General features: G+C 48.6%; 1 protein-coding gene across 8 annotated transcripts in view; it reads right to left on the bottom strand.

The window, feature by feature from the left end:
* Gas7 (growth arrest specific 7) overlaps window positions 1-25,642 on the bottom strand; it is a 222,413-nt gene that overhangs the window by 34,103 nt on the left and 162,668 nt on the right. For 4 of the 8 annotated variants that reach the window (XM_013148709.3, XM_005002088.4, XM_013148706.3 and 1 more), the window contains exons 3-5: window positions 23,468-23,548; window positions 11,157-11,242; window positions 2,632-2,685 (exon numbers count right to left, since the gene is read on the bottom strand). In XM_013148709.3, the coding sequence (XP_013004163.2) occupies window positions 2,632-2,685; window positions 11,157-11,242; window positions 23,468-23,548 (221 nt within the window). The remainder of the gene's footprint in view (window positions 1-2,631; window positions 2,686-11,156; window positions 11,243-23,467; window positions 23,549-25,642) is intronic. The other 4 variants (XM_013148708.3, XM_063242089.1, XM_063242091.1 and 1 more) reach the window with 1 other exon arrangement.

Raw genomic sequence — 25,642 nt, 5'->3', positions numbered from 1 at the left:
GGGAAGCCGAGGCTAAGAATCAGAGTTCCCGAGTTCCTCTGGCCAGCAGAGAATGTGGCCGCATGGCTTTGCTGTCATCTCTCCTGGAGTCCTCGAGATTCTGACATGTCACATTTGTGCCAGGGGCTGGAAGCTACCATGAACACCTGCCCTTCCCAATCCAAAAGCACGTTCCACCTGCCAGGGTGCACTGCTGCCAGTGGGTATGGGATTGGGCAAGGCTGCCAGGCCCTGCCCGCTGCTGCCAGGTCACCCATGTGTCAGCTCCTTCCAAACCAGCTCCAGGCCACTGAGCTTCAGAATCCTGTTTTTGCTCCTCAGCCATGGACACTCCACCCTTTGCTGCCCAGGCCTGGAAATTTCTGCTCTGTGGGGTCAGTGAGGGACACTGCTCCCCTTGTCCCTACAAGACGGGGATGGTGGGGGTGGATCACTAGTCTCAGTGTCTTGAGCACAGGGCCATACCCTCCCTCTGAGCTCTGAGGATCAGAACCCAGAACCAGGGCCTGGGCATGGGAACAGCATTATGTGGAAGGGAAGAGCAGGGGTACAGAAGTCTTCAGCCTGGAGGCGTGTGTGGCCCTGGTGGCCACGTGCTGCACTGGACCACGTCCTGGGCTGGCAGCCAGAAGACCCAGCTTCAAGTGTCCACTGCTCCTCACGGCTCTGTGGCCTTTGGCCAGTGCCTCTTGCACTCAGTTTGCCCAGCAACAATTCTCCAAGGCACAGTGTTTATTTCAAACCTCTAAAAGTGTTCCCATCTGACCCCAGAGAAACCAAACGTAGGTGCTGGGTAGCTCCAAGAACTGGCATTTGAACCAAGTTTCTCCAAGGTCTTGAATGCTAACACGCTGCAAACCATCTCAGGAGAAGCGCTGCTGTGGGTTTGAAGCAGGGGTGACTAAGGGGGGTGCCATCCCAGGAAAATCCAGGGCCCCATGCAGCCCACTGACAGAGCCTGATGCTCTGACTAAGGAGGGTGCAGGAGGTACCCACCTCACGGCCTGGCACCAGCATTACAGCCTTTAAGACAGCTCTGGCCAGCCTATCACTCTACCTTTCACACTTTATTTCTTCTGTTTGTCTTCTAGAACTCTAATAGGTGGTCCCCTCCACTTTCTTCTTTTCTTTCTTTCCCTGTTTCATGCATTTTGGGGAGCTACTGCCTTACCCCCACATTCTGGGATGCATGACAAAAAATTTGAAGACAGAGACTGCACCCTCCAAAGTCTGCACCTGTGGGCTCCCATGCCCTGTCCAGCTCTATCACGTCCTCCATACACAGAAAGGCTGAGCCACCCTGACCAGCCTCTGGGAGGAATAGGGAGGTCAAAAGAGGCTGATGACCAGGGAGCCCACACCAGCACTGGAAGGGCAGAGCTGCTGGATAAAAGGTTTTGAATACCGATGTTTATAGCTGGATGGCTCCAGTGAAGTGCCTCTCTGTGCCTCCGTTTCCTCATGTGTAAGTGGGATGGCGATCACACTAGTGTGTATTGAGCACGTGCTGTGTGCTGAGCTTGTGTAAGTGCTTTGCACTAGCGAGTGTCCTTACACTATCCCTACGTCACTGAAGCCCCACTTCCCTACTTTACAGACATGGACACAGCACAGGGAAGAAGTCTGGAAGCTTCCCCACGTGTCGTACGGCTCATAAGTGAGGCTCTGGCTTCAGAGTCCAGTTATGTAGTCTCCACCATATTGATTCTGTTAACTGCACCTCACGCAGCTAGTGAGCAAAACAAGCACTTGGAACACTGCGTGTGCAAGACAAATGCACACAACAGTGGGAGCAGTTAATATTGTTGGGTTTGCCTGCGTGTTTTCCTACGAAGCAGGACTTCCAGCTGGGATAAGCCAGGGAAACACAACCTCCATGGATTTATCTCCATGGGGGAGGTCAGAATGCTCAGGATGGTGAGAGACAGCTCAGGAGAGTGATCCCCTCTTCCCTCTGTGTTTGTGCCAGAATAGTAAACCCACTTCTCAAGTCCCCAAGTTGCTGGCTGTTTGAGCACCCAGACAGCTCCTTCTCCTACTTGGAGGGGACACTGATGTCCAGCCCCCCAGTCCGGCACAGGGCTGAAGTGAGGAGGCTGGATGGAACCCCTATTCCACGCGAGCACTTGGCAGGGCTCTGGAAAAGCCCTGGGAGGGGTTCTGGCCACTCCAAGCAGAGCTGTCTGCTTCTCATCAGGAACTCCCAGGAACTCTATTCTTAGGGTGCCTTCTCTTGCTTTTAACTCTGCTATCTCCCAGAAGTTTCCCTGCACAAAAAGCAACCCTGCCGTGGCTGTAATTTACCTGTCACACCACTTGCACACAGCACAGTCCACCCCTTCAACCCACTCCCGCACGCGCACCCTCCCCTGCCGCCCCGCAAGAATGGCTCCGCGTGGTTCCGACCCCCTTCCTTCTCCTGCTTTCTCCAGGGTAGAACAAGGACACATGAAACTGACAGCGAAAGGGAAAGTGGGCACATTCAGCTGAATGCAAGCTTTGGAACTTCCCCGTTTCCAGGCTGGGCATCCCTTCTGCTTGGCGGTCCACATTGCCATGGCAACAGCCCAGCCGTGGCCAAACGCCCCAGTTTGCCACCCAACCTGGACGCACCCAGTGTGAGCCACTTACTGTGATGGTGTTTTCCTTGCTCTGCTTTTTGCCTGGTGAGGAGGATCCCAGGTTCTGGGGAGAGAGATAAGAAACATCATCAAAGCTGTTCTCCATATTGGACTTTTTTTTTTTTTTTCCCATTCAGGTTCCCTGAGGGTGGCGGGATTGGTTAAGAGCCCTGTGCTGCTGAAGTTCAGGGATGTTCAGCCTGCCGTTAACTCCTGAGTCACCATCGTCTGGGCCAGGGCAGGCAGGAAGCTCTCCTGAGTCCACTCTGCTTCCATGCTCAGCTCTCGGGCTGCAGGCAAGTACAGGCTCTGAGAAAACTGCTCCCAAGCAGGTCTGCCCTGCTCCACTCAATCTGTGACTGGGGGAGTTAACCCCTCACCTGCCCCCTGCTGGTTACTGGTTCTGCACAGCTCACTGTCTGAGCGGCAGAATCCACTGGGGAGCAGAGAGTTAAGGCCAATGACAGGCCACCGCCTCCTGCCGGTGGGGATTCAGCACATGACATCTTATTCTGAAACTCCCAGATCCAAAATATCGAACGGCACAGGGGTGCTGCTCGGGAACCGCTGAGACCTGCGGCCCTCCTAGCCCCCAGAGGCAGGAGCAAAGGGTTCTCAGCCAAGCTGGGCATCCATCGGCTTCCACTCAGTCTCTGGATTGCCTTCCCGTGTCTCCCCTCCTGCCAGCAGGCAGACTGAAGTCCCAAGGACCTCTGAGCCCACAGGTCCTTAGCCCTTTGCCAAAGTCCCAGGCTAGGAGTCTGTGGGTAGACAAAATGAAGGGCTGCCAGCTGAAAATGTCAAATTTGTCTTAAGAGAAGATGACCCCAAGGAGAACAGTCAACCCTGGGTTTTCCTTGTGCAGTTAGCGATTACATTCCAGGTTCAACACCAGAGGGCCCCGGGTGGGACCTGAGATGTGTCCTGTCCTCAGACCCACGGTGACCTTACCCCTAAGCTACAGTGGGTGAACATCCTGTGTACACCCTGGCACTGCCATCTAGACTTACCCTAACCTACAGGGACAGAAGAAATCTCCATCTCTGCACAGAGAGAGCGCCAGGAAAAGCATTCGAGGGCCTTGTCAGTGAGGAAACCAGCGGCACCCTCATCCCCCCTCAGGCCAGTCCAACCCTAGACCACCCAGCTGCCGGGCTGAGCGCCAGCCCCTCGCTGGGGAGCTTGACTGGGTGCTCATTTCTCACTGCATAACAATCCTCCTTAGGCTGGTAAATCGGGGCGTAAAAGGTGATATCCTTAGCACTGCTTAGCAAAACTAACTCTACTTAAGGACCATGTATTTCACAGACAAGAAACTGATTACTGGCTTTAAGAGGCTGGTCAGGGATTCTGAATTCCTTGAGTCTCAGTCTTACCATTTATAAAATGAGATTGCTGGAGCCAGGGATTTAGCTCAGTGGCACAAGCTCTTGCCTGGCAAGTGCCAGTTCCTGAGTTCGATCCCCGGTACCAATAGATAAATAAATAAATAAATAAATAAATAAAATGGGATTGGAATTGCTGGTCTTTAGCCTTTGAGGTGCATAGGGACCTAAAGGAGATGTAGCTGTACCTCCCAGAGCTGCAGCTCCAGCAGACCACCCCCGTGGGTGAGCCGCTCCCATATAGAACCCGAGACCCTCACTTAGAGGCACACTGCTACGGTCAGCCTTCTGTCATTTCCGAAAGGCGTCCCTACATATAGTGACTCCTCTGGCCACTTGTAGTAGTTCACAGTTTTCACAAATATTTTTAAAGCGTCAACTCATCCTGGGCTACTCTGCAGCCTCCCATGCTGTCTGTTCTGTTCCGAGTTAGGTGTCAAAATTGTTGGAGGACAAAGGCAAACAGAGGCTCCATGGCAAGAGACACAGGTGTCAGTCACCAAGGAGAAGTTATGGGGACAGAAGTCTCTCCCAGCGTTCTTGCATGTGGAGACACCGGCCAAGCACATGCATACCAGGAAGGGAAGGGCTGCTTTTGGTTTAGATTCTGTTATTTCACTGTCCCCTCACTATAGGCAAACATTACATTGCCACCGTCACTGTGTGCCTGGCATCCAGCGCTCCAGCATCCACAGCCACAGTCTTTGAAATCTCCAGATGGATGCTGGGGACGCTGAGGTGGGTGGGAATGGGGACAAGAGGGAGGACGCGCTGCAAGAGCTACTGCCACTGAACACTCGCTTATCTCGGCAAGCAGCGGGCCTGGCATCTGACATGCTTAATATGCCTTAGTCCTTACAACCCAGCACGTTACGTGGCATCTTATCTGTTTTTGCAGCCCGTGATACTAAGGCTTCCACACGCTCCATCACCCAGGGTCACAAGACTAGTAAATACAGTGCAAACCAGAACCAAAGTCCGCATATCTCTTCTTCACTTTGAGACCTGGGATAACATCTTGCTTTCCAGATATCTTTGCAGGAGACAAAAGAGATCTCCATCTTCCACCAGCATTCATTTCAAGACTGTAGTCTTTTTTTGGCACCAGGGATTGAACTTGTGCTTGCCAGGCAGGTGCTTATGTCACTAAGCTAAATCCCTGGCCCTCAAGACTGTGGTTTTAAAACTCTGTGGAACGAGACTGGACAAAGAGATTACACCTGCTTACTATGACTCAGGTCAGGACAGGAATACAAGCCGCATAGAGGCTGGGGTTTTGTGTGTGTGTGTGAGGACTCCTCTGATCTCTTCCCTGTTAGCTGTGGATCACTTCAACCAGCGCAGATCCTGGATGGGGGGCTACACGCAATAGCAGTCTCTGTGCGGCTGCTGCTGATCTGTGCCTATCGTTCCAGCCTCGTATACACACATCATACAGGTGCAGAGATTCACACCTATGCATCATACACACACACACACACACACACACACACACACACCCCTACTGTGTGTCACTGAGAAGGCCGAGATGGAAGCACACCACCATGGCACCACTGTGTCAGCCTTCACTAGCTGTATCATTTGTTTCTAAATCTACTTCCCACTAAAAGGAACTCAAGCTCCTTGGGAAACAGGGCTGGTCCCCAGAACAGTGCAGACCCCGAATATCTTAGTGTGGCAGGCACTAAACAAATGCATGAAGAATAATCATGATGTAACAAAAGCCCTTCCGTTAAAGGGCGCCCCCTGACTTCCTGTGGGGCCATCTGAGCATAATATGAAAAATGACTACAATTGAATCTTTCCAAGGTGGGGGAGGAAACATTTCATGTTAGAAAAATGCCAATAAAAAGTAGCAAAAACTAGAAACTCACCATTTGGGAACTAAAATGGTGTCAAAAGAGATTCAGGTCATGATCATCACAGGTGTTCAAAAGCCCCGAGTGGAGAGACTGTCAGGGAACAGGACACCACATAGTTTCACGCTGGCATCCCACAGAATAACGATAAGTTAGGAAAGAAAAATGCTCCCCCTCAAAGGAGAAGCCCAATACTCACTACATTAGCCAGGAGCTTAAACTGCTGATTGCAAACCGGGGAGCTGTGTCTCGGGATGCCAGAAGCACCCGGAGTGCTCAGAGTCCTCACCAACACCGCTTAATGGGAACCCAAGAACTTAATAGATCTAAGCACGAGAAAGCGGTCAGATTCAGAAAGTAGGTCACTCTACAAGACAACTGACCTAGCCTTTCTAAAAAGTCAACGTGAGGAAAGACAGAAGAAAAAAAGCGAGAGAACATAGGTAAAAAGAGATTAAAGACACATGAAGGTAAAACGCTCCATCTGTACACAGTGGAATGCTGTCCAGCCACAGGAGTGAAGTCTGATCCATGCCACCACCCCGGCCTCAAAACCACTAGCACTGAAAGCTGTCAGTCACAGAGGCCCAGAACTGGAAGATCCAGAGACGGAAAGAAGCATGGTGGCTGCCCAAGACTTGTTGGGATTCTTCTGGGGGTGATTAAAATATTTCAAAATCCATTATGATGATGGTTTCACAGCTTCGTGAATACATTAAAAATCCCACTGGTTGTGCACAAAAGTGAGTAAACTGGATAGAACATAAATGACACTCTCACAAGCTGTTTCTAAAGAAGAAAGACAGACAGACAAATGGGCTGGAGACACACAGCAACCAATAAAACTTGAAGAGATCCTGCACTGGAGAGAAAAGCTGATACAAAAGACATTTGGGGGACAAGAGCGAATTTAAATATGGAATAAATATTAGGCAATATTACTGAATTTATGTTTTTGGTGCGTGGTAATGGTATTGCGATGTTTTTCTCCTTTGAGATACATTCTGAAATATTTGCATTTAAGACAATAGACCCGCAAATTGCTTTAAATAAAGATGAGCTGAGAGCCTTAGGTGGCTGTGACAGATAACATAAATAAAACAAAATGGGTTTAATGCTAGTAACTGTTGAAGTTAAATGATAGTTTCTTAGTACTTTATTAGACTATTCCTTCAACTTTTATAAGGTTTGAAAATTCCCATATTTTTAAAATTTCCTTTGCTTTTGATTCTACAGAATTCCTCTCCTCCACTTATTTTTTAAATCCCTCTCCAGCATGGGGTCTGGACTCCACCTGAGCAGCTCTGTGGTCACCATGAGGACCAACAGCAGGTGGCTGACACACCAACCACTGCCTAAAGTGTTGCTAGCAGGTCATTCGTTCACAAGGGACTCAGCAATCCCCTGCTCCAAATGCCCTCTCCGCCGATAGCCAGGCCCTGAGAATAACCTTCTGGGTCCTATTCCTTGGGCAGGAGGGATTCTGTAGGTAATTCCGCTATGGCTTCCAAACACTGTTGGTATCAAACCTAAGCATCTCATGGGAGGCCCAGGCAGACACCTCCAGCCTCATCTTCTAATTTAAGGAACCACACAGCCCGCTGTACTTGGTCTCTGTGGGCTCTTTCAAAAAATCACTTTTCTCCTCCCCTCCAGACATCCACGTGGGCTCGTCCTTCTCCAGGGATGTTGTCACCCCAAATCCCCACATCTTTGCTAAGCTAAATCCTTGCTCATCCTTTCCAGTCTTCAACAAAATATCTTCTCCTTAGAGGGCCCGTTCCTGATATCGCCATGGCCACCAGACCAGGTCCCCATAGAGCACACATCCCTTATTACCGCTCAATTTATGCAATCTTTTATCTAATTCTGTTCTAGACCAGCTACAAACTTCACCAAGGCAGGGGCTGTATCCTCATGTGTCTCTATGTCTGTAAAGATACAAATGCTCAGTGGAACACTGAATTAAGGGAGCAGGAGCAGAGATTCAACATGTTCCTCTTTCTCCATTCTCAACTCTGTCTTTAATGAGTCCCTTAAGTCTCTAAACCTTGAGTCCTATTCTTTTTCCTCCCTCCTGTGTTTTCCCAGAAAAGATCACGTGAAACCAGAATAACAGAAAGACAGATCACAAAAGAGCCTGGACATTAGTGTGTAAGAAAGAAGAAAACTAGGACTTGCTTCTATAGAGTTTGGTAAGACTTTCTTCCTTCAATCCTTCTCCTAGTCAGGAGGGCCCCTTTTATCCAGAGCCCACACAGCAGTCAACCCTTGGTCCCCAATACTGAAGCCCTCCAACGCATGGTGCTACGTCACTGGCCTCACCTGTGCATACCTGTTCAGGTCTCCCTAGGCTTAAAGAAGGCGGGAACAGGACCTTGAGGACCTACTGAGTACCTGCCGTCAGTCCTGCCCACAACAGAGTTCAGTGAGAACTCCTGACTTCCAAAACAATTTGGTATTTTCTTCCTGCCCTTCCAACATTCAAATCTTCCTTTCTGGCCTGCTCAAGGGAGGCAACCAACAGGTTGAACAAAAAGAACACAAGACTTTTGGGATATGAGGCTTGTCATTCTGGTCTCTGTCACTGTAACCTTGAGCACACCACCTTACTGCAAACCCCGCCATATCTCACATAGTGTATGTTCACCTGCATCTTCATCCATCTGTGTTTCAATTATTATTAAGAGCAATCATCATGAGTTATGATGGACAGCCTGGGAGATACGAGCAAATCAGCCTGCATGCTAAAGAGAGCACACTTAGGGATCCTTTATGGGAACACAAACCTTAACATATGTGCATGTGTTGAGGTTTTAGTGCCCTCTCTGGATCACCAGTTTTGTAGGTTCACAAAGTAGGATTAAAAAGTCAGCTTTTTGGTAGACTGTGGCAGGAGGATTACAAGTTTGAAGCCAGCCTGGACAACTTAACAAAACCCTGTCTCAAAAATAAAAATAGGAGGCCAAAGATATAGCTCAGTGGCACAGCGCCTGTCTGGCAAAGTGCAAAGTTGTGAGTTTAATTCCTGGTATCAAAACAAAAAATAGTTGTTAAGTATAACCCAACAGGGGAGTGCTTGTCTAGCACATTGAAGCCATGGGTTTCATCCCAAATACCACCAAAAAAAAATATGTAATGTGTTCATTTTAGGAAATATGAAAAATGATAAAACATGTAAAGAAAATACAAACTACTCCTGCTGTCTGAGCAAGATTTAGCCACCTCAGCATAATCCCTGTTTTCAAACTAGATAATTCTTGTTGTGACGAGCTGCCTGTGCATTGCAGGATGGTGAGCAGCATCCCTGCATCCACCCTCCACGGTTGTGACACCCAAAACGTCTCTAGATGTACGTGTAGTTTGTGTTCTGCTTGTCCTACTCAACATTAAGGTGTGAGAACTCTCCGATCATTACATTTTCTGTGGAAGAATGCTTTTTAATGATTGTATAATATCACTGGCTGGCTGGCTGGCTGTCTAGGGCCATAACCCATTTTTTCATTCCTTGTTGCTGGGCAATTAGGTTGGGTTCACTGATACAGTGCTATAAATAATGCTTGAGTGAAAGCCTTATACATAAATCAGAGTCCCTGAATATATTCCAAGAACAGATGCTGGCAGAGAAATTCCCGTGTTAGAGCCTTGTGGTACACTCTATTGAGTCAGCTTCTACATTGTAAGCTGGTTATTCCAGTAAACATCTTTTAAATGGTTAAATAACAATTTCCTACTACTGTGGAGGCAGCAGGAGTCATGTGGTATTGGGGAAGGGAGACGGGAGAGTGGTTTCTAATATTCTTCCCCACGATGCTTAATCTGGCACTAGCGCTCTTTGTCGTTCACAAACCACAGCAGAACCCAGGCTGATGTCTCCAGAGACACTCAAATCAGATGACAAGTGAGATCCCTTCCGATAGAGTGACAGGGGCTGTGCTGAGCAGGCTATTTGGGGACTTGGCAGGAAACACACAAAGCTGGGGTTGATTTGAGATGGGTGGCTTGGCAGAGGAGTGAGGGGACAGACACATCCCTGTGTGTTACTGTCAGAGCCTAGGTCCCTCCTACTCAAGCTTGATCTCCAGGCCAGCAGCATCAGCAGCACCAGCGGCACCTGGATATTGGCTGGAAATACATGGCCCATCTGCAGCCTCCTGGATAAAACAGCGGATTTTAACAAGAGCTCAGGAGACTCAGAAGTCCAGCAGATGTTAAGAACTCTGACCTCCACTGTTGTTCAAATTCTTTACCAGAGTTAACTGAACTGAACCTGGTCCCAGCCAATGCTTAGATTCTTCAGGGAACAACTTAGTTGTCAAAAACTAACATTCTCACCTGAAGTGAAGCTGAGTGCCACACGTTAGAAATGGTACTAACAGAGCACAGGTCTTCACTCCAGAGAGTGACACAAGGAGACCACACCAAGGTAGCTACTGCTTCCCTCCACCAGCAATATGACTGTTATGACCATCACCAGGTATCATTACTGCTAATCATCATCATCATCATCATCATCATCACTTCTGGGTCAACAGTTCCATTCTAGAAAAAGATCTCTGCATTTTAGAAGCTTGATTAAGAACCCCTTCTTGATAATTCATGAGCAGACTGTAAGCCCAGTCCTGGTCCTTTAGATGCAGCTTAATGTGCCTGGGAGAGCCCAGGACATGCTGTCAGGCTCACTCTGATTCCCCAGTCACTGTGTGGGCTTGCACAAGCTACTTGCACAAGCATTCTGTGCTCCTGCAGTCTCATACACAGCATGGGAAATGTCCTGACACCCACCTTGTGCCCTTGTGTAAGTGTCTAAAGAGTTGGTGAATAAGAAAAGTTGGGAATCTTAAAATGTACTCTCGGTTCTTTCTAATCCATAGCTGCTCTGTAAGCTTAGCAGATGAGATGACCACATTTTACTAAACTCCATGTAGACAAAGTCAGAATGAGAGGAGCAGAGGACAGAAAAGGACAAGGAAATGGGCCATCCATAACCTAAAAACCTAGATGCTGTATCAGGAATGTAGACTATATATTAGACTCTTCTGGCCCAACGGTGACAACTAATGTCCACAGACCCTCCTGCAAACCACCCTTGGTTTCTAGGAAACTAAGACTATAATCATCCAAGTCTCCCCATCAGGAAACAAAGAACAACCTCAATGGGCCACTCACTTTCTGCTTGGAGCAGAATGGGGCTCTGGTCAGCTAGAGTCTCACAATGTGCCCGTCTTTAGTGAACCCTTCCTGGCGCTGCCTAAGCAGCCAGCCCTACTTCCCTTAAAGGGACACCTTACCTGGGAATCACCGGTGGGTTTTCGGAGACTCATGTGGGCAGTCTCTGGAGGGTGCGCTGGGGTCCCTGATGCGTGGTATCCATTCACTGCGGGGACAGAGACACGGCTCAGATGCTGTGTGGGCCACAGACAGGCACCCTCGACTTGGGCAACTGTAGCCCCTTCTCCCACCTCCTCCCCGGGTTCTGGGAGGAGTCACGTGTAGCTAGGTCCATCTCAGGAACTTTTCAGAGCTGGAAATGGGTTAAAAGCATCTCTGTAATCCCCAGCACTCAGATTACTGGACTCTCAGGTGACTGAGTTTCTTGTCAGGAATGTGTTTAATGGGAAGTAAGGTCAGCAGAGTCCAGTTTCTGCGGCCAGAAATCAGCTGAGTCTCAGGTGCCAGTCAAGTGTCCCATCGCTCTCCTGTGTCAGGTGGGCCCTCCGCCCCTTTCCTATTATCCCCTGAAACGTCTCCCTCAGGTTGAATATCCCTTATCCAAGATGCTGGGGGCCAGAAGTGATCCACGTTTAGGACGTCTCTGGAGTTTGGAATATTTGCACAGACTTGGCATGGGTCAAACATCCTTAATCCAGAAATCTAAAATCTGAAATGCTTCAAAATCATAACCTTTAGGCTGGGGATTTAGCTCAGTGGCATCAGCACCTGCCTTGCAAGCAGGCAGTCGTGAGTTCAATCCCTGGTACCAATAAAAAGTTAAAAAAAATCATAACCTTTAGGACAGCATAGCTCTGTTTAAAAAATTTCAGAGTTTGGACTTTCAATTTGTATAAGAGCAAGAGGACCAGGTCTATTGACTGCACCAAATGCAGCTCAGCCAATTACTACCTGGGCGATCGTGTACGGCCCTTCTGCAGTCTCAGTATTAGTAAAATTAAAAGGAAATATTTGAGGGCCCTAGCATTACAATCTTAATAATGCATGCATGTTGGGGACAGGCTCTCACACTTCTAATGCACCAATAAATGTACTCTAGGGTTGTGTGTGTGGGACACACTGATTTGTAGCATCTTCTAACCTCTGTGGCGTAACCAGCTTGCACCATGGCCAACTTCGAGTCCAACACACCTCTGTGCTCCTGACATCAAAAGTTCCCGCCAAGGCCCATGGACCCAGTCCCTGTAGTGTAGCTCCCACCCAGATACAGCTACCTGAGCCTACGGAAGCCATTTCTCCCCAACGAGCCTCAGGTCATGTACCTGTCTAATGGGCATATACTGTTCTCAAACCTGCTTTGCTGACATGACAGTCCAGGGAGCCAGGAATTGCAACAGGGCTCTGTGTGCCATGCGGTACTCATTAATAAAGCAGAAAGGGGCGGGGCTGAAGGAGAAGGCTGCTGCTTTTGTCCTTAAATTCAGTCCCTGGGTACCACGAGCTTGCACAATCTCTGGAGACCAGGAAAGCAAGTCGTTCTCAAATCCCAGGACTGGGAGAACTGAAAACATATACACTGAGTCCAGGGTGGGCTGGAGGAAGGTACATGGACTGAAGGCAGTCCACCTCCTGAGCCTTCAAGTAGAAAAGAGCCATAAGTCCCTGACATCTACCATAGGTTGAGCATCCTAATCCAAAACTCTGAAATGCTCCCAAGTCTAAATATTTTGAGGGTTGTCATCACAAATGGAAAATTCCACATCCCAAACTCTCTCATGCACACGATTATTGAACATATTATGTAAAATTATCTTTAGGTTATGTGCAGACTGTATGTGTGAAATATGAATAAATTTCATGTTTAGACTTGGGTGTGATTCCTCAAATAGCTTGTTATGTGCATGCAAGTCTTCTAAAATCTGAAAAAGTTCCAAGGCAGGACTATTTCTGGTCCTAAGCATTTTGGATAAGGGACACACAGCCTCCCCTATGAAGGAGCAGAGGCTGGATGCAAGGAGCACACAGGGGTGGTGAAGACCATCGCAAGGGGAGCCTTTTACATGTGGGGTGGACTGCACGCTGTACCACACACAGCACAGGAACCCAGGCTGTGTACAAGCAGAGTCGCCCGGCAGACCGCCTGCAGGCAGTTAGCTTCTCTCGGCTCTGCAGGTCTGCCCCATCCTTCCCAAGGAGGGCAGGAGCACACACCAAGAAAGGCAAAAGTGGTATAAAATGAGTGCCTGGTGCAGTGGCTCACAGAAGCCAAAAGAAATAACAAGTTAAGCTTGTGTGGGTAGATCCACACCCGTACCCCTCAGGAGCATGCAACCCCAAAACAAAAAGCAGCTGGGAAAGTGAGGCCAGGCTGATAATTCCAGCTACTCAGGGGGCTGATGCAGGACGATCCACAGTGGGAAGACCCACAGTAACTTGTGTGGCCTTGTTTTAAAGAGTTCGTGATGCAGTTCCAGGGTAAAGCACTTGCACAGCACACATCAAGGCCCTGGGGTCAATCTCAGGACCATAAAAGGAAGGTGGGCGACAAAATCAGGAAGGATGCTGAGGGGATGAGGAGGTACATGCAGACTGGCAGGAAGCTGCAGGGGAGGCATCAGACAAGATGTTACTTATCAAACAATACGGCACTGCAGTGAACAAAACCCAGACGCTAGAAAGTTTAGTCTGCTTCAGTCTGGGGCTGATGAAAATGCAGTGTAAGGCACAAAGGAGATCTCAACAGTCTAATTTTAAAAGCTGATTGAAATAGGTCTATTGAACACAATAGGTCTATAAACACAAATAGCACTTTTTTTTTTTTAACAAGCCATAGAACATTGAAAAAGCTGGCTACCTTTTAGTCACCAAAAAGTCATCAATAAATGGCAAAAGAGAAAAGTAATATGGGCCACATTCTTTGACTAAAAAACAATAAAGTGCGGAGGCTGGGGATTTAGCTCAGCGGCATAAGCGCCTGCCTTGCAAGCAGGCAGTCATGAGTTCGATCCCCGGTACCGATAAAAAGGAAAAAGACAAAAAAAAAAAAAAAAAGAGAGAGAGATTTAAAAAAAAAAAATTAAAAGTGGATGTGAATCATGAGAAAAATAAATAAATTCACAAAGTCCCCAATATCCAAACTCCTTAAACATCTGGAAATTTCACAGAAGACAATGCACCGGGAAAATACTAACGAAGAGCATACAAAAAAAATGGAAATAAAGTCCAAATTATCTTGGAGGAGAATACATAACTTTCATTATTTCATTACCAAACCCAAAAGAACAAAAATAAATGGACTAAATATTCAGTTTAAGACCTTAGGGGAAAAAAACGTAAAGGCTGATGAAATAAACCAAAGAAAAATAGAGAATGAAATATCGACAGAAATGTATGAGTTAGGGGCCAGGGATTTAGCTCAGCGGCATAAGCGCCTGCCTGCCTTGCAAGTATGTGGTCATGAGTTCGATCCCCGGTACCAAAAAGGAAGAAAAAAAGGAAATGTATGAATTAGTACACAAGAAAGCACTACACCCAGAGCTGGGTGTGTGTGTGTGTGTGTGTGTGTGTGTGTGTGTGTGAGAGAGAGAGAGAGAGAGAGAGAGAGAGAGAGAGAGAGAGAGAGAGAGAGACAGATGCCCACCAGTAGGAATCACAGTAATAAAGAAAGAAGAGCCAGCCTAATCTGAAAGTGAGCACAGATAGTCAGATTTAGGGATTAGAAGGCACACATGAGTACAATAAGTACAGATCTTTTGTTAGTGTTGTGCATACATGAGCATATAATTTCTAATTCTATGCTAATAAAAACCAACCTTCCATAAGATTCAAATTACCACAATGACTTCAAAGAACACAAGAAATGCCCCAAAAAAGAGTAAAACCTTTGAAAAATTACTCTCTGCATAAGACACTGCGCCCAGAGAGTGTTCCAGGCAAATTCATACAAGTGTGTTGAAGCGAATGCCCAGGCACAGACGGTACCGCAGTGTAGACGCACGTGCCAGGTTTCCCGGTTTACACACAAAGCCAAATGACCCCAAATTACCCAAATCAAACACGCACCACAAAAAAGCGAGCCACAGTCGGTCTGGTGAGGAAAGCGAAGCGCACACAGCTTTACCAGAGCAGGGAAGGTGACTGTCTTTGATGCCACCGCATCCAGGAAACCAGGGTGGTTTCCCGGCTCCCTGAGAGCCAGGCTGACCTTCGCAGCCCTATTTACCCGCTTCCCAGGACCTCAAAGTGCACCCTAGCTGGACTGCCCTCTCCAGTCCCTGGTTCCCGCCGGGCTTGACGCTCTGGGCACAGCCAGGAACCGTGTTGTGCAGAGAGACACTCTGCCCCAGCTAACCCAGTCACGTTTCCCACTTCAGTTCTGGCCTGTCATCTGTTGGCTAATTACTACTCATGTCAAAACAATTACTGGGAAAGAAAAACTAATTTTCCATTTGACCATTTCTCTCCGCACAGCAGCTCCCTCTAACAGAAGCCGCCCTGTCTTGTTGTGCTTCTGTCTAACACTCCCAGGCACGATCAGGAAGCTGGTCAGCGGAGATCAGCACAGCTGGGCCCGGTCCCTCATGGCAGCCTTGCCCACAAGCATTGGCATTGGCATTCTCATTCTCTGGGCTCCCAACTCACCAGGGGTCCGCTGCAAAGCAGTCCAGGTCCCAGTGAGCGCTTTTATAGGTCTCCCATCTTGGGGAGGGGGAGGGGGCAGTAAAGCTGGTTAAGAATCAGTCGATAACCATAGGAATGCATTTTGTCGTACAAGCAACAAATGCTAAACGCCAAACCCAGGAGGTGTTGAGTTTCAAAGGGAGAGCAAAACCTCTATCTAGTAATGTTGGTAACTTCAAAAATAAACATAAATACAGCCCCCTGCCCATTCAATTCTTTATGGGCAGTCAAACCATAGAAAGAGATTGGGAGATGAACCATGAGAGGAGGAAACAGATATTTGGGTAGAGAAGAAGAGGAGGCTGGAATAGGAGGAAGTGGATACAAACAGAAAAAAGGAACATAAGAAAAATTATCCAGAGACAAAGCAACAAAGAGCGCCAACTACTGCTCCCCAGAACTCACCCTCCCAGGAGCCCCGCTGCCAGGTCTCAGCTCCAATTCCCGTTACGAACAGTTCCAACCCAAGCCCCATTACCCGAGAGAACACTTAAAAAGTACCAGAAAATCAGCCCGTGACATTCCCTTACACCTTCCTCAGGTTAGGACTCCTGAGAACTCTGAGGCCATGGTTCTTGAAATAAATCCATCCATCCATCCATCCATCCAACCATCCATCCATCCATCCATCCATCTATGCATCCATGCATCCATCCATTCATCCATTCACTCATCCATCCATCCATGCATCCATCCATCCATCCACTATATATTAAACATGGCAGAATGCAATGTTTCCTCAGCTGTGTTATAAAGAACACCAATCCTGCACGGTGTTTATAAATGCTAAACAATGAAAGGAATGATCCAAAGAGCTTGGGACAAATGGCGCCATGATTCAGTCTTACAGTAATGACAGCAGCCCTTTTAAAATACACTGAGGTGCGCTGTGAAGCTCACACAGGGATCAGGGAGCGGCACCCCCAAGCGTACACGGACACAATGTCCATTTTGCACAGCACAGCAAGACTGCCACGGAACTCACTTTGGGAAACACAGCCCGGGCCAAGGGAACAAAGATTCTGAAGCTGGGAAGGTTCTAGAATCAGTTGTGTGTGCAGTATGCCAGCAAAAGGTGTCTCCTCTCCCTTTCCATGCCCTGTAAAGCCTTGTGCTTTACCCTCTAGCCCACTCACCTGCAGGGTATCCAAAGGGTACCCCAGTCCACTTAGGGGACAAGTTTTACACGAACAGCCTCTGTTCCAGAAATTGTTGTCTGCCTCTCAGGCTAAGATGCGAACTCTACTCCCCAAACATTCTGCCCATGGTGTCTCAATCCCCAAGAGCATGTGCCACAGAACACACAAGCCTGGCCCTTCCAGGAGTCAGGGGGCAGATCTGGCTTAGAGCTGGGGAGGCCGCTCTGGGTCCAGCCCTTTGCTAAGTCTGCATGGAGGGCAGGGCCCGCTGTGGTTCCATAGAGGGGTTAGTTAGGGCTTCCTGAGCTGGAGCAGCTGTGATCCAGGGAGGGAATAGAGTCTGCAGCCTCTTCTTCAGGGCCTCTGCGGAGGGGATGCCCAGCCACCTGTCTGCACACTTCAGCCAGCTCCTTGAGCTCAAAGGCAAGCGCTCCCCGACTGTGGACTTCTGCAGAAATACGCACTCTCTCCTCTTCTGTTCACCCCGGGTCTCCAGAAGCTTGGGGAGGTCTAAGGAGGCTCCCTGGCTGGGCTTGAGCCTGAGGACTGGGCAGAGCCAGATCTCAAATCCACTTTCGCGAAACACCCTCCCCTAAACTCCCAGCAAGAGAAGCTCGGTAAGTCACAGATTTCCTCTCTCCTTAAGAAAAACCCACATACAAGCTCAATGCATCTCCCAGGCCCAGCGCTCAGGAAAGGATTCCCTCTCCACATTCCCTCCTCCGTGATGAGATACAGCAGGCACCAGCCATGGGCGACTATTTAAACATAAATCAAACTTAAGTAAAAATCTAAATGTAATGTACTTTACAGGGTTTAATCCAAGACCAGAAAAAGAACATTAGTAGGAAAATGTAAAATCTGAATAAAGCCTGTCATGCAATTAATAATAATGTGTGATGCTTGTATTTTAGTTTCAACAAATAGACTGTAAATATGCGATATGAATAGGGGAAACTGAGGCCAGAGGGAGACAGCTCAGGCTTACAGCACTTGCCTAGCATACATAAGGTTTGGTAAAGAAGAAAGAAGAAAAAAGAAAAGAAGAAGAAAAAGAAGATGAAGAAGAAATTTTTTAAAAGGATATCCAGAGGCCCTCTCTATTTTTTTTTTTTACTTTTGTGTAATCTAACATTATTCCAAAAGCATTTAAAAATTCTTGTCAAATAAAAATTGAATTCCAATTAAACTAGCCATACTCTAAGTACCCAATACCCATGCGTGGCCAGTGCCTCCCACGCAGGACCACAGTTGTGGACACTTCCATGGTCACGGAAAGTCCTCTGAGACATCAGTGCTCTGTCATTCACCCCACCCAGTGACTCAGGCGCGAAGTGCCCAGGTCCTCATGTGTCACTCACATTTTCTTTCCCTTTGCCTGTTGTTCCTATTTCTCTTCACATCACAACTTCCTCGCTCTGTACTCAACCATCCCCGAAGCAGACTTCGAATATTTGCAGCAGTTTTTGAAAGCGTCTCAGAACTCGGGGGGCGGTTTAAATTGTTTCTCATTCAGAAAGCCCAGCAGCAGATGGCCCCAGGAAAGTGAAGCATGAATCAACACAGCTCCCTAACCCTGGGGACATTAGGGAGGTGGAGCCCACAAAGTCCCTGGCCTGGTACTCACCCTAAGCATCTCCCAGCATCCACAGGGTGGAGCAGGACTCTGGGGGACTTGAGGTACCTGTAGATCTTTCTCCCCAGCTCCTAACCTGTGGAGCCTGGCATCCAAGTGCACTCTGAGCTCGCAAGGGCTCTTTTGGGGATCTCAAAAGCTCACCGGAGTACAGCTGAGCCCTGTGGTTTTGTATCCTCTGCTCCCCAGGAGAGAGGCTGCCTGAGCACAGGTTGCCTGGGTTTGTCCGTGGTGCCCCCTCTGCCCATCTTCCTGACCCTTTCTTCTTGGTCCCCTTCGTCAGTATCCCAGAGGGACAGTGTGTCAGGAAATGGGGCTCAGTGTTCCACGTTTCCCTAACCATCCCCTTTGGCAGGTAATTCCTAATTGCCCTTATTCCTGCCAATCAAGAACATCTCCATACAGCCAGGTGCAGCCTGGTGGCTTCTTCAGGAAACAGCACACCTCTGCAGTGCCATCTGTTTATGCCTCCCCAGCCACCACACGCAGAGTGACCTTCCTCTGGCTTAGCTGTCCTGACTGCTCCCCTCTCATCTCATACCACTCTCCAGCTTGCCCCCTACCCTCTAGACACACTGATTTCTTTTCTGTTTTCAAATCTGCCAAAGTTATTCCTGCCACAGGGCCTCTGCTCTATACCTTATCACTCTCCTTAAACTCAGACCTCAATGTCTCTCCCTCACCAAGGCCTTCCTTGATTACCAGTCATTGTCTGTCACATTCCTCCACTTTTATTCTTTGCATTAGGATGAGCAAACAGTATCTGACTTGTCTCCTGTGTGCATTGTGTAACTCCTTTGAACTGCAGGTTCCCGGAGAGCAGGCACTGATGGGTTTTGTCCAGGGCGACAGCCCCACCACCAAGAATATCAACCTGCATACTTTAGAGACAGAAGGGTTGACACTCTGGCACTGTGGCTTTTGCAGAAATGCATGAAATAAAAGCGGTTGAGATCAGAGGCCCCAAGGAGTATTCAAGAGTCCGCAACTCCAGACACACAAGTGTAGAGTTTTGAAGCAATCTCTTTTCTGTCTCTGTGCCTCTTCCTATAATAAAACTCAACCTCTTGAAAGCTGAGTAAGAAAAAATTGAATGAGAAAGAAAGGATAACCACGAATGCTCCTCTACAGAGAGAAATATCAATGTGGCCATCCCTCTACTCTGCAGTAGATTTAGCTCGGATCCTGCTAGTGTATGAATGTGGGTTCGTTTCCCTTCCACCCTGGAGGGTAGATGGATGCTCAGACACTTGCATGTCACAGGGAGAAAGTATCAAGTGTCAGGAAGCAAGAAGGCCGCTCCATCCTCCTGCAGATTTTTGAGTTACTGACTAGGCAACTGATGCTTAACCTAGTAAACCAATAGGTCTGAGGCTCCGCTTCAACAAGTCATAATCCAAAAATCTAAAATGCACCTGGTCAGTAAAGACCCCTGCAGTTTAGGTACCACTGAGATAGGAAAAAAAAAGCTCCTGATTCAGTTAGGATACACTGCTGGTCTTCTGATGTATCTGATGTCCAAGGTACTAAAATGTGTGTGTTTGGGGAGGGGTTAGAACTGGGTCTCATATTCGATGACAGGTTATTCCTGTCCCATGCAGTCACTTCCTGCTTTACTGGACCACGACCCATGGATGCTCAAGCTGCCCTGAACTGATTTCCGGGGCCACCTGAGGGCAGAGCTTCCTAACTTCCATACTATTGTCTTTTATGTTGATGACTCTTTCTCTGGGGCCTGTCCTATGCTTGTCCCATTGTGGGACAGCAGCTGCCTCCCTTCAATAGTGACAGTCAAAAATGTCTCCAGACCTTGCCAAATGTCCTCTGGAAGGCACAAATCCCTCCAGCATTATGACGGGGATGCTTAGCAAGTATGCGGTATGCTGTAAACAAGCAAATGGACCAATGGCAGAAGCTCGGAGTTAAATGTTCTAATTCATCCCAGACCTTCCTGGAGCCTTCAGGAGCAAGTGAAGCGTGTCTGTGACTCCAAATCCCCCTTCCTAGAGCGCTTGATGGGCCTCAGGTTCCATGGACTTTGCCTTGGGAAACATCACTTTAGGCTCCAAAGATGGAGGTGGAGGGGCTCAGTCTGTGTCACACTGTCCAGCCGGGGTCACCCTGGTGATGCCGCTTCCAGATCTGATCCTATCCCTCAACTCTTTGACTTTCTTTGCCTGCTGCAAATGCCTGGGACCCAGATCAGTGCTGGGTTCAGGGGCTCTTGACTTGATTGTGGGGTGCAGGAGGGAGCTGGTCAGTGCAGGCTTCTGCAGTGGTCTGAGCCAGCTCCTCCTAGTTCTCCTTTTGGGGACAGCAGGGAGGGGACTGAAGGCTGCCTGCGGATGCACTGGCAGAGTGGGCTTTGGAGAAGTGCTCCTGTGACTCAGGGGCTAACACCTGAGCAGCCCCACCAGCCAGTGCAGCAGGCTGTGGTGGTGTTATGTTTTGTATCTAGATATCCACCCAAAGCCTCATGCAGTCATGGGAGCAGGCTGCTAGAATCTGTGACTGATTCACAGTCCAAGACTGGAATTATGGGTGTAAGTGCTATGCCTACCCTAAGTCTAGTGTCTAAGGTGGGTGTGGCCTACAAACACAAATAAAGGACAGAAGGAGTCTTCTATCCATGCTCCTCCCTTTTTGCTCTGGTTCCTTTTGCTGTGTTTTGTCACCCTAACTGTTGCCCTCTGCCCTGAGCCACCCTGCCTTGGAGCCAGCCGATTACACACTGAAACCTTCAGAAACAGCATGCAAAATAGACTTTACCTTCCTTAACTCTGGGTGTCAGGTATTTTTTTTCTCAGCAACAAGAGGAAGGTGACCAAGAACAGGCAGTCACATGTCCTCAGTCTGAGTCTCCCTCTGCCCATGGTGCTGCCCGGGCCTCCCACACTGACCACACCAGCAGGAAAAGACAGCTGGGATTTCTTTTTAGTGTTCTGCTGGCCTGGAGCCACCAGGAAATAAAGCCACACATTACATCACTCACACTGTCATTTCTATTGTTTAAAAAGCCCACAAAGACAGCAAAGAGAGAAGGTGGTATGCTTGGATGGCCTCCTGGCATCCGGCAGCTCCAGCACCTGGTCTCCTTAGGACACCAACAGCAAGTCCCACACTCCTCCCTGGACCAGAGAGCTCTCTTCCAAAAGGTTATTTTATATAATCTGATTTTATATGCGTTTCCAGTAGGAAATGCTCTGCTTTCTTTCCATACCGTACTTGAATCAGCAGAGTGATGAATTTCCAGTTTTGAGTTCTGCTGGCAACTTTCACAGCCCTGGATGATTTATGTGATCAGACACTGTTATTACCAAGTGCATCTCCACAGTGAACAAGCCCAGACTGCCTGTCATGCGAGCGAAGGCCCTGGCCTCTTGGAATATTCCTCTTTATGGCCTGCACTGCTTTCGTTAGCTGGAGAAATAGCTGAGACCTTTGTTTTTTTCTTCCCAGAACCTTTTGTTTGTTTGTTTGTTTGTTTGTTTTGGCGGTATTAAACACTGAATCTGTGGCCTTTGCACTGAGTTACACCTTCAGGCCTGTAAAAAAATTGTTTGTGAGATATGGTCTCACTGAGTTGATAGGTTGCCCAGGCTGGCCCTGAATTTGAGATCCTTCCACAAAGCTGGGGTTACAGGTATGCACCACCATGCGTGGTTTTTCCCAGAGCTTTACGAGGACTCTTCTTTCCCCTCCATGGCTGTCATAAGTGGAGGATGTCACTGTTATTCTGACCCCTTCATTTCCTTTTGGTGTCCCCCACCCATGTCCACTAGACTCTTTGTCACCCTCTCAAGCTCCTAAAATTTAAATTCTGCTACCCTTTGCCTCCAAGTTCATCTGTTTGTCTGTCTGTCTATCTATGTCTGTCTGTCTATCTGTCTGTCTTTCTATCGCAGTATTGGATTGAACCCAAGGCTTTCACACTGAGCTGCATCCCCAACCTTTTTATAAGTCTTTATTTTGAGATAGGGTTTTGCTAAGTTGTCTGAACTAGGATCAAATTCACAATCCTCCTGCCTCAGCTTCCAAGAATGATGGGATTATAGGCATGCACCACCACACCAGCTCTATCTTAACTCGTAAACGTAAAAACCAGCAAGTGTGGTTGATCCCCCACATGGCACATTGCTATAATCCTAGCTACTTGGGATGCTGAGGGAGAAGACTGGGCATTCAGCTTGGGCATCTTGGTGAGAGGCTATCTCAGAACAAAAGGAAAAAGGGCTTGGAATGTAGCTCAGTACTCCCTGGGTTCAATCCCAGGCACTACAGAGGAGAGAGACAGACAGACAGACAGATGGACAACCAATAGAGAAAAACTCTGAGCTCAGTAAAACAGCACACAGCTATGACCCAGAGTGAGTGGATCTGAGCTCTGAACCAATAGTGGGGAAGGGTTCCTGGAAGAAGTGACATTCTAAAAAGACTGAAATCTGGAGCTGTTCTCCCTGCTGGAGGTCCCTCATGCCATCTCCTGAAATCTCAGAACCTGATGTCTCCTAGAAATCCCTGGACAAACCTCCAACCTAGTACAGTGATGTCTACCTCCCACTTGATCACCTCTGCACACAGAGAACTCACATCCTATCACTTTTTTTCCAGAATGTTCTGTTTGAAAATTGCCCTGTAAAAAATCCTCTCCTTTTTATCTTTGACTTCTTGATCCCCCAAGAGCCTCATGGAGTGGCCCTCTTCAGGGAATAGCTGTGACATGTCACCTCTCCCTGCCACTTCTTTGTGCTAAGGCCTGAGCAGGGAAGGTGTGAAGCCACCAGTGCTGCTGTTGGCACTGCCAGGGTGTCGCCCCCTACCACAGGCTTCCAGGGCCTCGAGCATGACCTTTTCCCCGCGCTGGTCTGCAGCAGTCCACACCGGACTTTGGGCCCTGAGACCAGAGTCTGGGCCTTTTGGAGGAAGGCAGGTGTGACCCGACACTGGCCCTGCCCAGTGAGTGCGCACACAGTACCTGTTGGAGGCAGAGAGCTCCTGTGAGGGCCAGGGCTGGCTGAAATCCCAGGAGAACTGCTGGGGCGTTCCCAGGTGGTCTCTGGTCAAAGAAAGAACAAAATCATGATGAGAATCTGTTAGGGCAGAACCCGAGTGTCACAGAGCAGCACGAGATGATCAGGGCAGGAAAAATAAGACTGGCCGTCCCCTTCCTCCCCTGCCCTGGCCACACAGAACCCCGCTCCCTCCTCTCCTGTAACATGTGGCTTCTCTTTGCTAGGGGCCTTCTCCCTGGGGCAGGGCCAGAGGAAGTGGGCTTCCGGTGCAGGGAGCCGGGCTGGGGAGTGGGGCGCTCTGAAACATCCCCAGAACCCCAACTCCTAACTAACTCCCACCCCCACTCATCCGCTGTCCTCAGGACTCCAGTCCTGGCACCCAAGCTGCAGACTGAGCACTTCACCCCAAATGCCCACAGTCACCCGAAGCCCCAAAGAAGCCCTGGTCTAGGATCTGCCAGAAGAAAGGGTCCTGTGCCATCAGGATGATTTCCGTGAACATTCCCCATTCCGCTCTTCTGTGTCTTGTTTGAATTAAAGCCACCTCACCCCTTTCTGTTGTTCAACCATGCAGCAGATCAGAAACACAATTAACACCGCAGCTGCATTATTGTCCCCTCAGGGCCACCGTACCCACTTCACTGCTAGGTGCAGCCTTCTTAAACAACCTTAGTGATAAAAACAGTGCTTTCTCATTCTGCTACTATAAAAAACACAGAAAAAAATGAGCATTGGAGGTCATTACTACCAACGTTTTGGTATCCACAAGTCCACTTGCTCACCAGACACAAGATCACCTTTGAAACAAGATGAAGTCATACTGTACTGTCTTTTCCTGTGTCAAGTTCTGTGACTATATTTCCACGGTCATTGCAGGGGCTGGATAGCTCAGTGGTTATCTTCTACTGCCAACAGCAGTTGGCTGAGTCTGGATCCCAGCTCTGCCTCTTAACATTAGTATAACCTAGGTCAAGTTCCTTAGCTTCTTGGTGCCTCTCCCTCTGTCAAATCAGTTCAACAGTGATGTTCAGCCAGGGGAGGGGCACTGATGCTGGGTGCCCACAGATAACCTCCAGCATGAAGTTGTTTGTGAGCCAGACCTACATGTACAAGGAAACGACTCGTTCACAGGGTCTATTACTGAAAATGCAACTATTTCAACACTGAAAACACAAACACAACCCTCTGATGGCTTCGCTCATTTGGGATTCAAGTGATTAACTGCAGATTCCCTTCTCAGCTTTCTTCCTAAATTGCTGTGTAGCTCTGGCCAAGCCACACAGCCTCTCTGGCTTCTGCTTTTTTATCTAAAACATAGGAACTGGGCTAACTGGTCTCCCTGGCCCTGGTAAGCCTGCCTCCCAGCTTTGATGGGTTTCAGGATGTCTTTTTCCTGTCTTAAGGGAGAAATAACAGACTTGAGGCCAGTCAGGGAAGCAGCCAGGAGGAGGTGACCAAAACCCAGAGTGCTGTGGGGTCTTTGATGGGGAATGCCCTGCAGCAAGTCTGCCAGCGGGGTGCAGGGGCCTTTCTGAGCCAGAGAAGAAGGAGGAGGAAAAGGAGGAGGAAGAGGATGGGAAGGAGGAGGAGATGGAGGGGACCCTGGCTATGGAGAGATCAGCAAGATGTCCTGCAAGTGACCTCTGGGAGGCATGCGTGGGCAGCCATTCATGGCTTAACTGGGTGCCTCAAGCGCAGCCAAAGCTCTCATTTTGTCATTCTCCGGAATCAGGGATGACAATGGGGCTTAACAGAGCTGAAACGGAGCATTAGTGAGTTAACAAGTGTAGCATGCTTAGGATGTCAATGCAGAGCAGAACAAGACCGCCAGGTTACAGATGGAGATGTCACCGAGCCTCGAGGGCACAGAAAACACACAGTGGGGCTGAGATAAGTATCCAAAAAAAGTGAGGGGTTCCCTAGGAAGCAGGTGTGCCTTAGCCTCAGCCCCTTTCCAAGGAGACCTCTTTTCTCCTCTGCTGTAGGACTGGCCCTCCCTGGAGGCCACTGTGCCTCTGTATCCCTAAGGTCAGCCCGGGCTCTCCTTTTGAGCCCTGTCCTCCTGGGTGCCCGGCCACCAGAGACCCAGAGGCAGGATCCACCCTACTTCCCAGGCCTCATTTCCCTCCATCCTAATC

This window comes from Cavia porcellus, unplaced genomic scaffold (assembly GCF_034190915.1).
Source record: "Cavia porcellus strain 051 isolate PalLab524CR breed Dunkin Hartley unplaced genomic scaffold, mCavPor4.1 scaffold_32, whole genome shotgun sequence".
NCBI lineage: Eukaryota > Metazoa > Chordata > Mammalia > Rodentia > Caviidae > Cavia > Cavia porcellus.
This window is presented reverse-complemented; position numbering and strand designations above follow the sequence as displayed.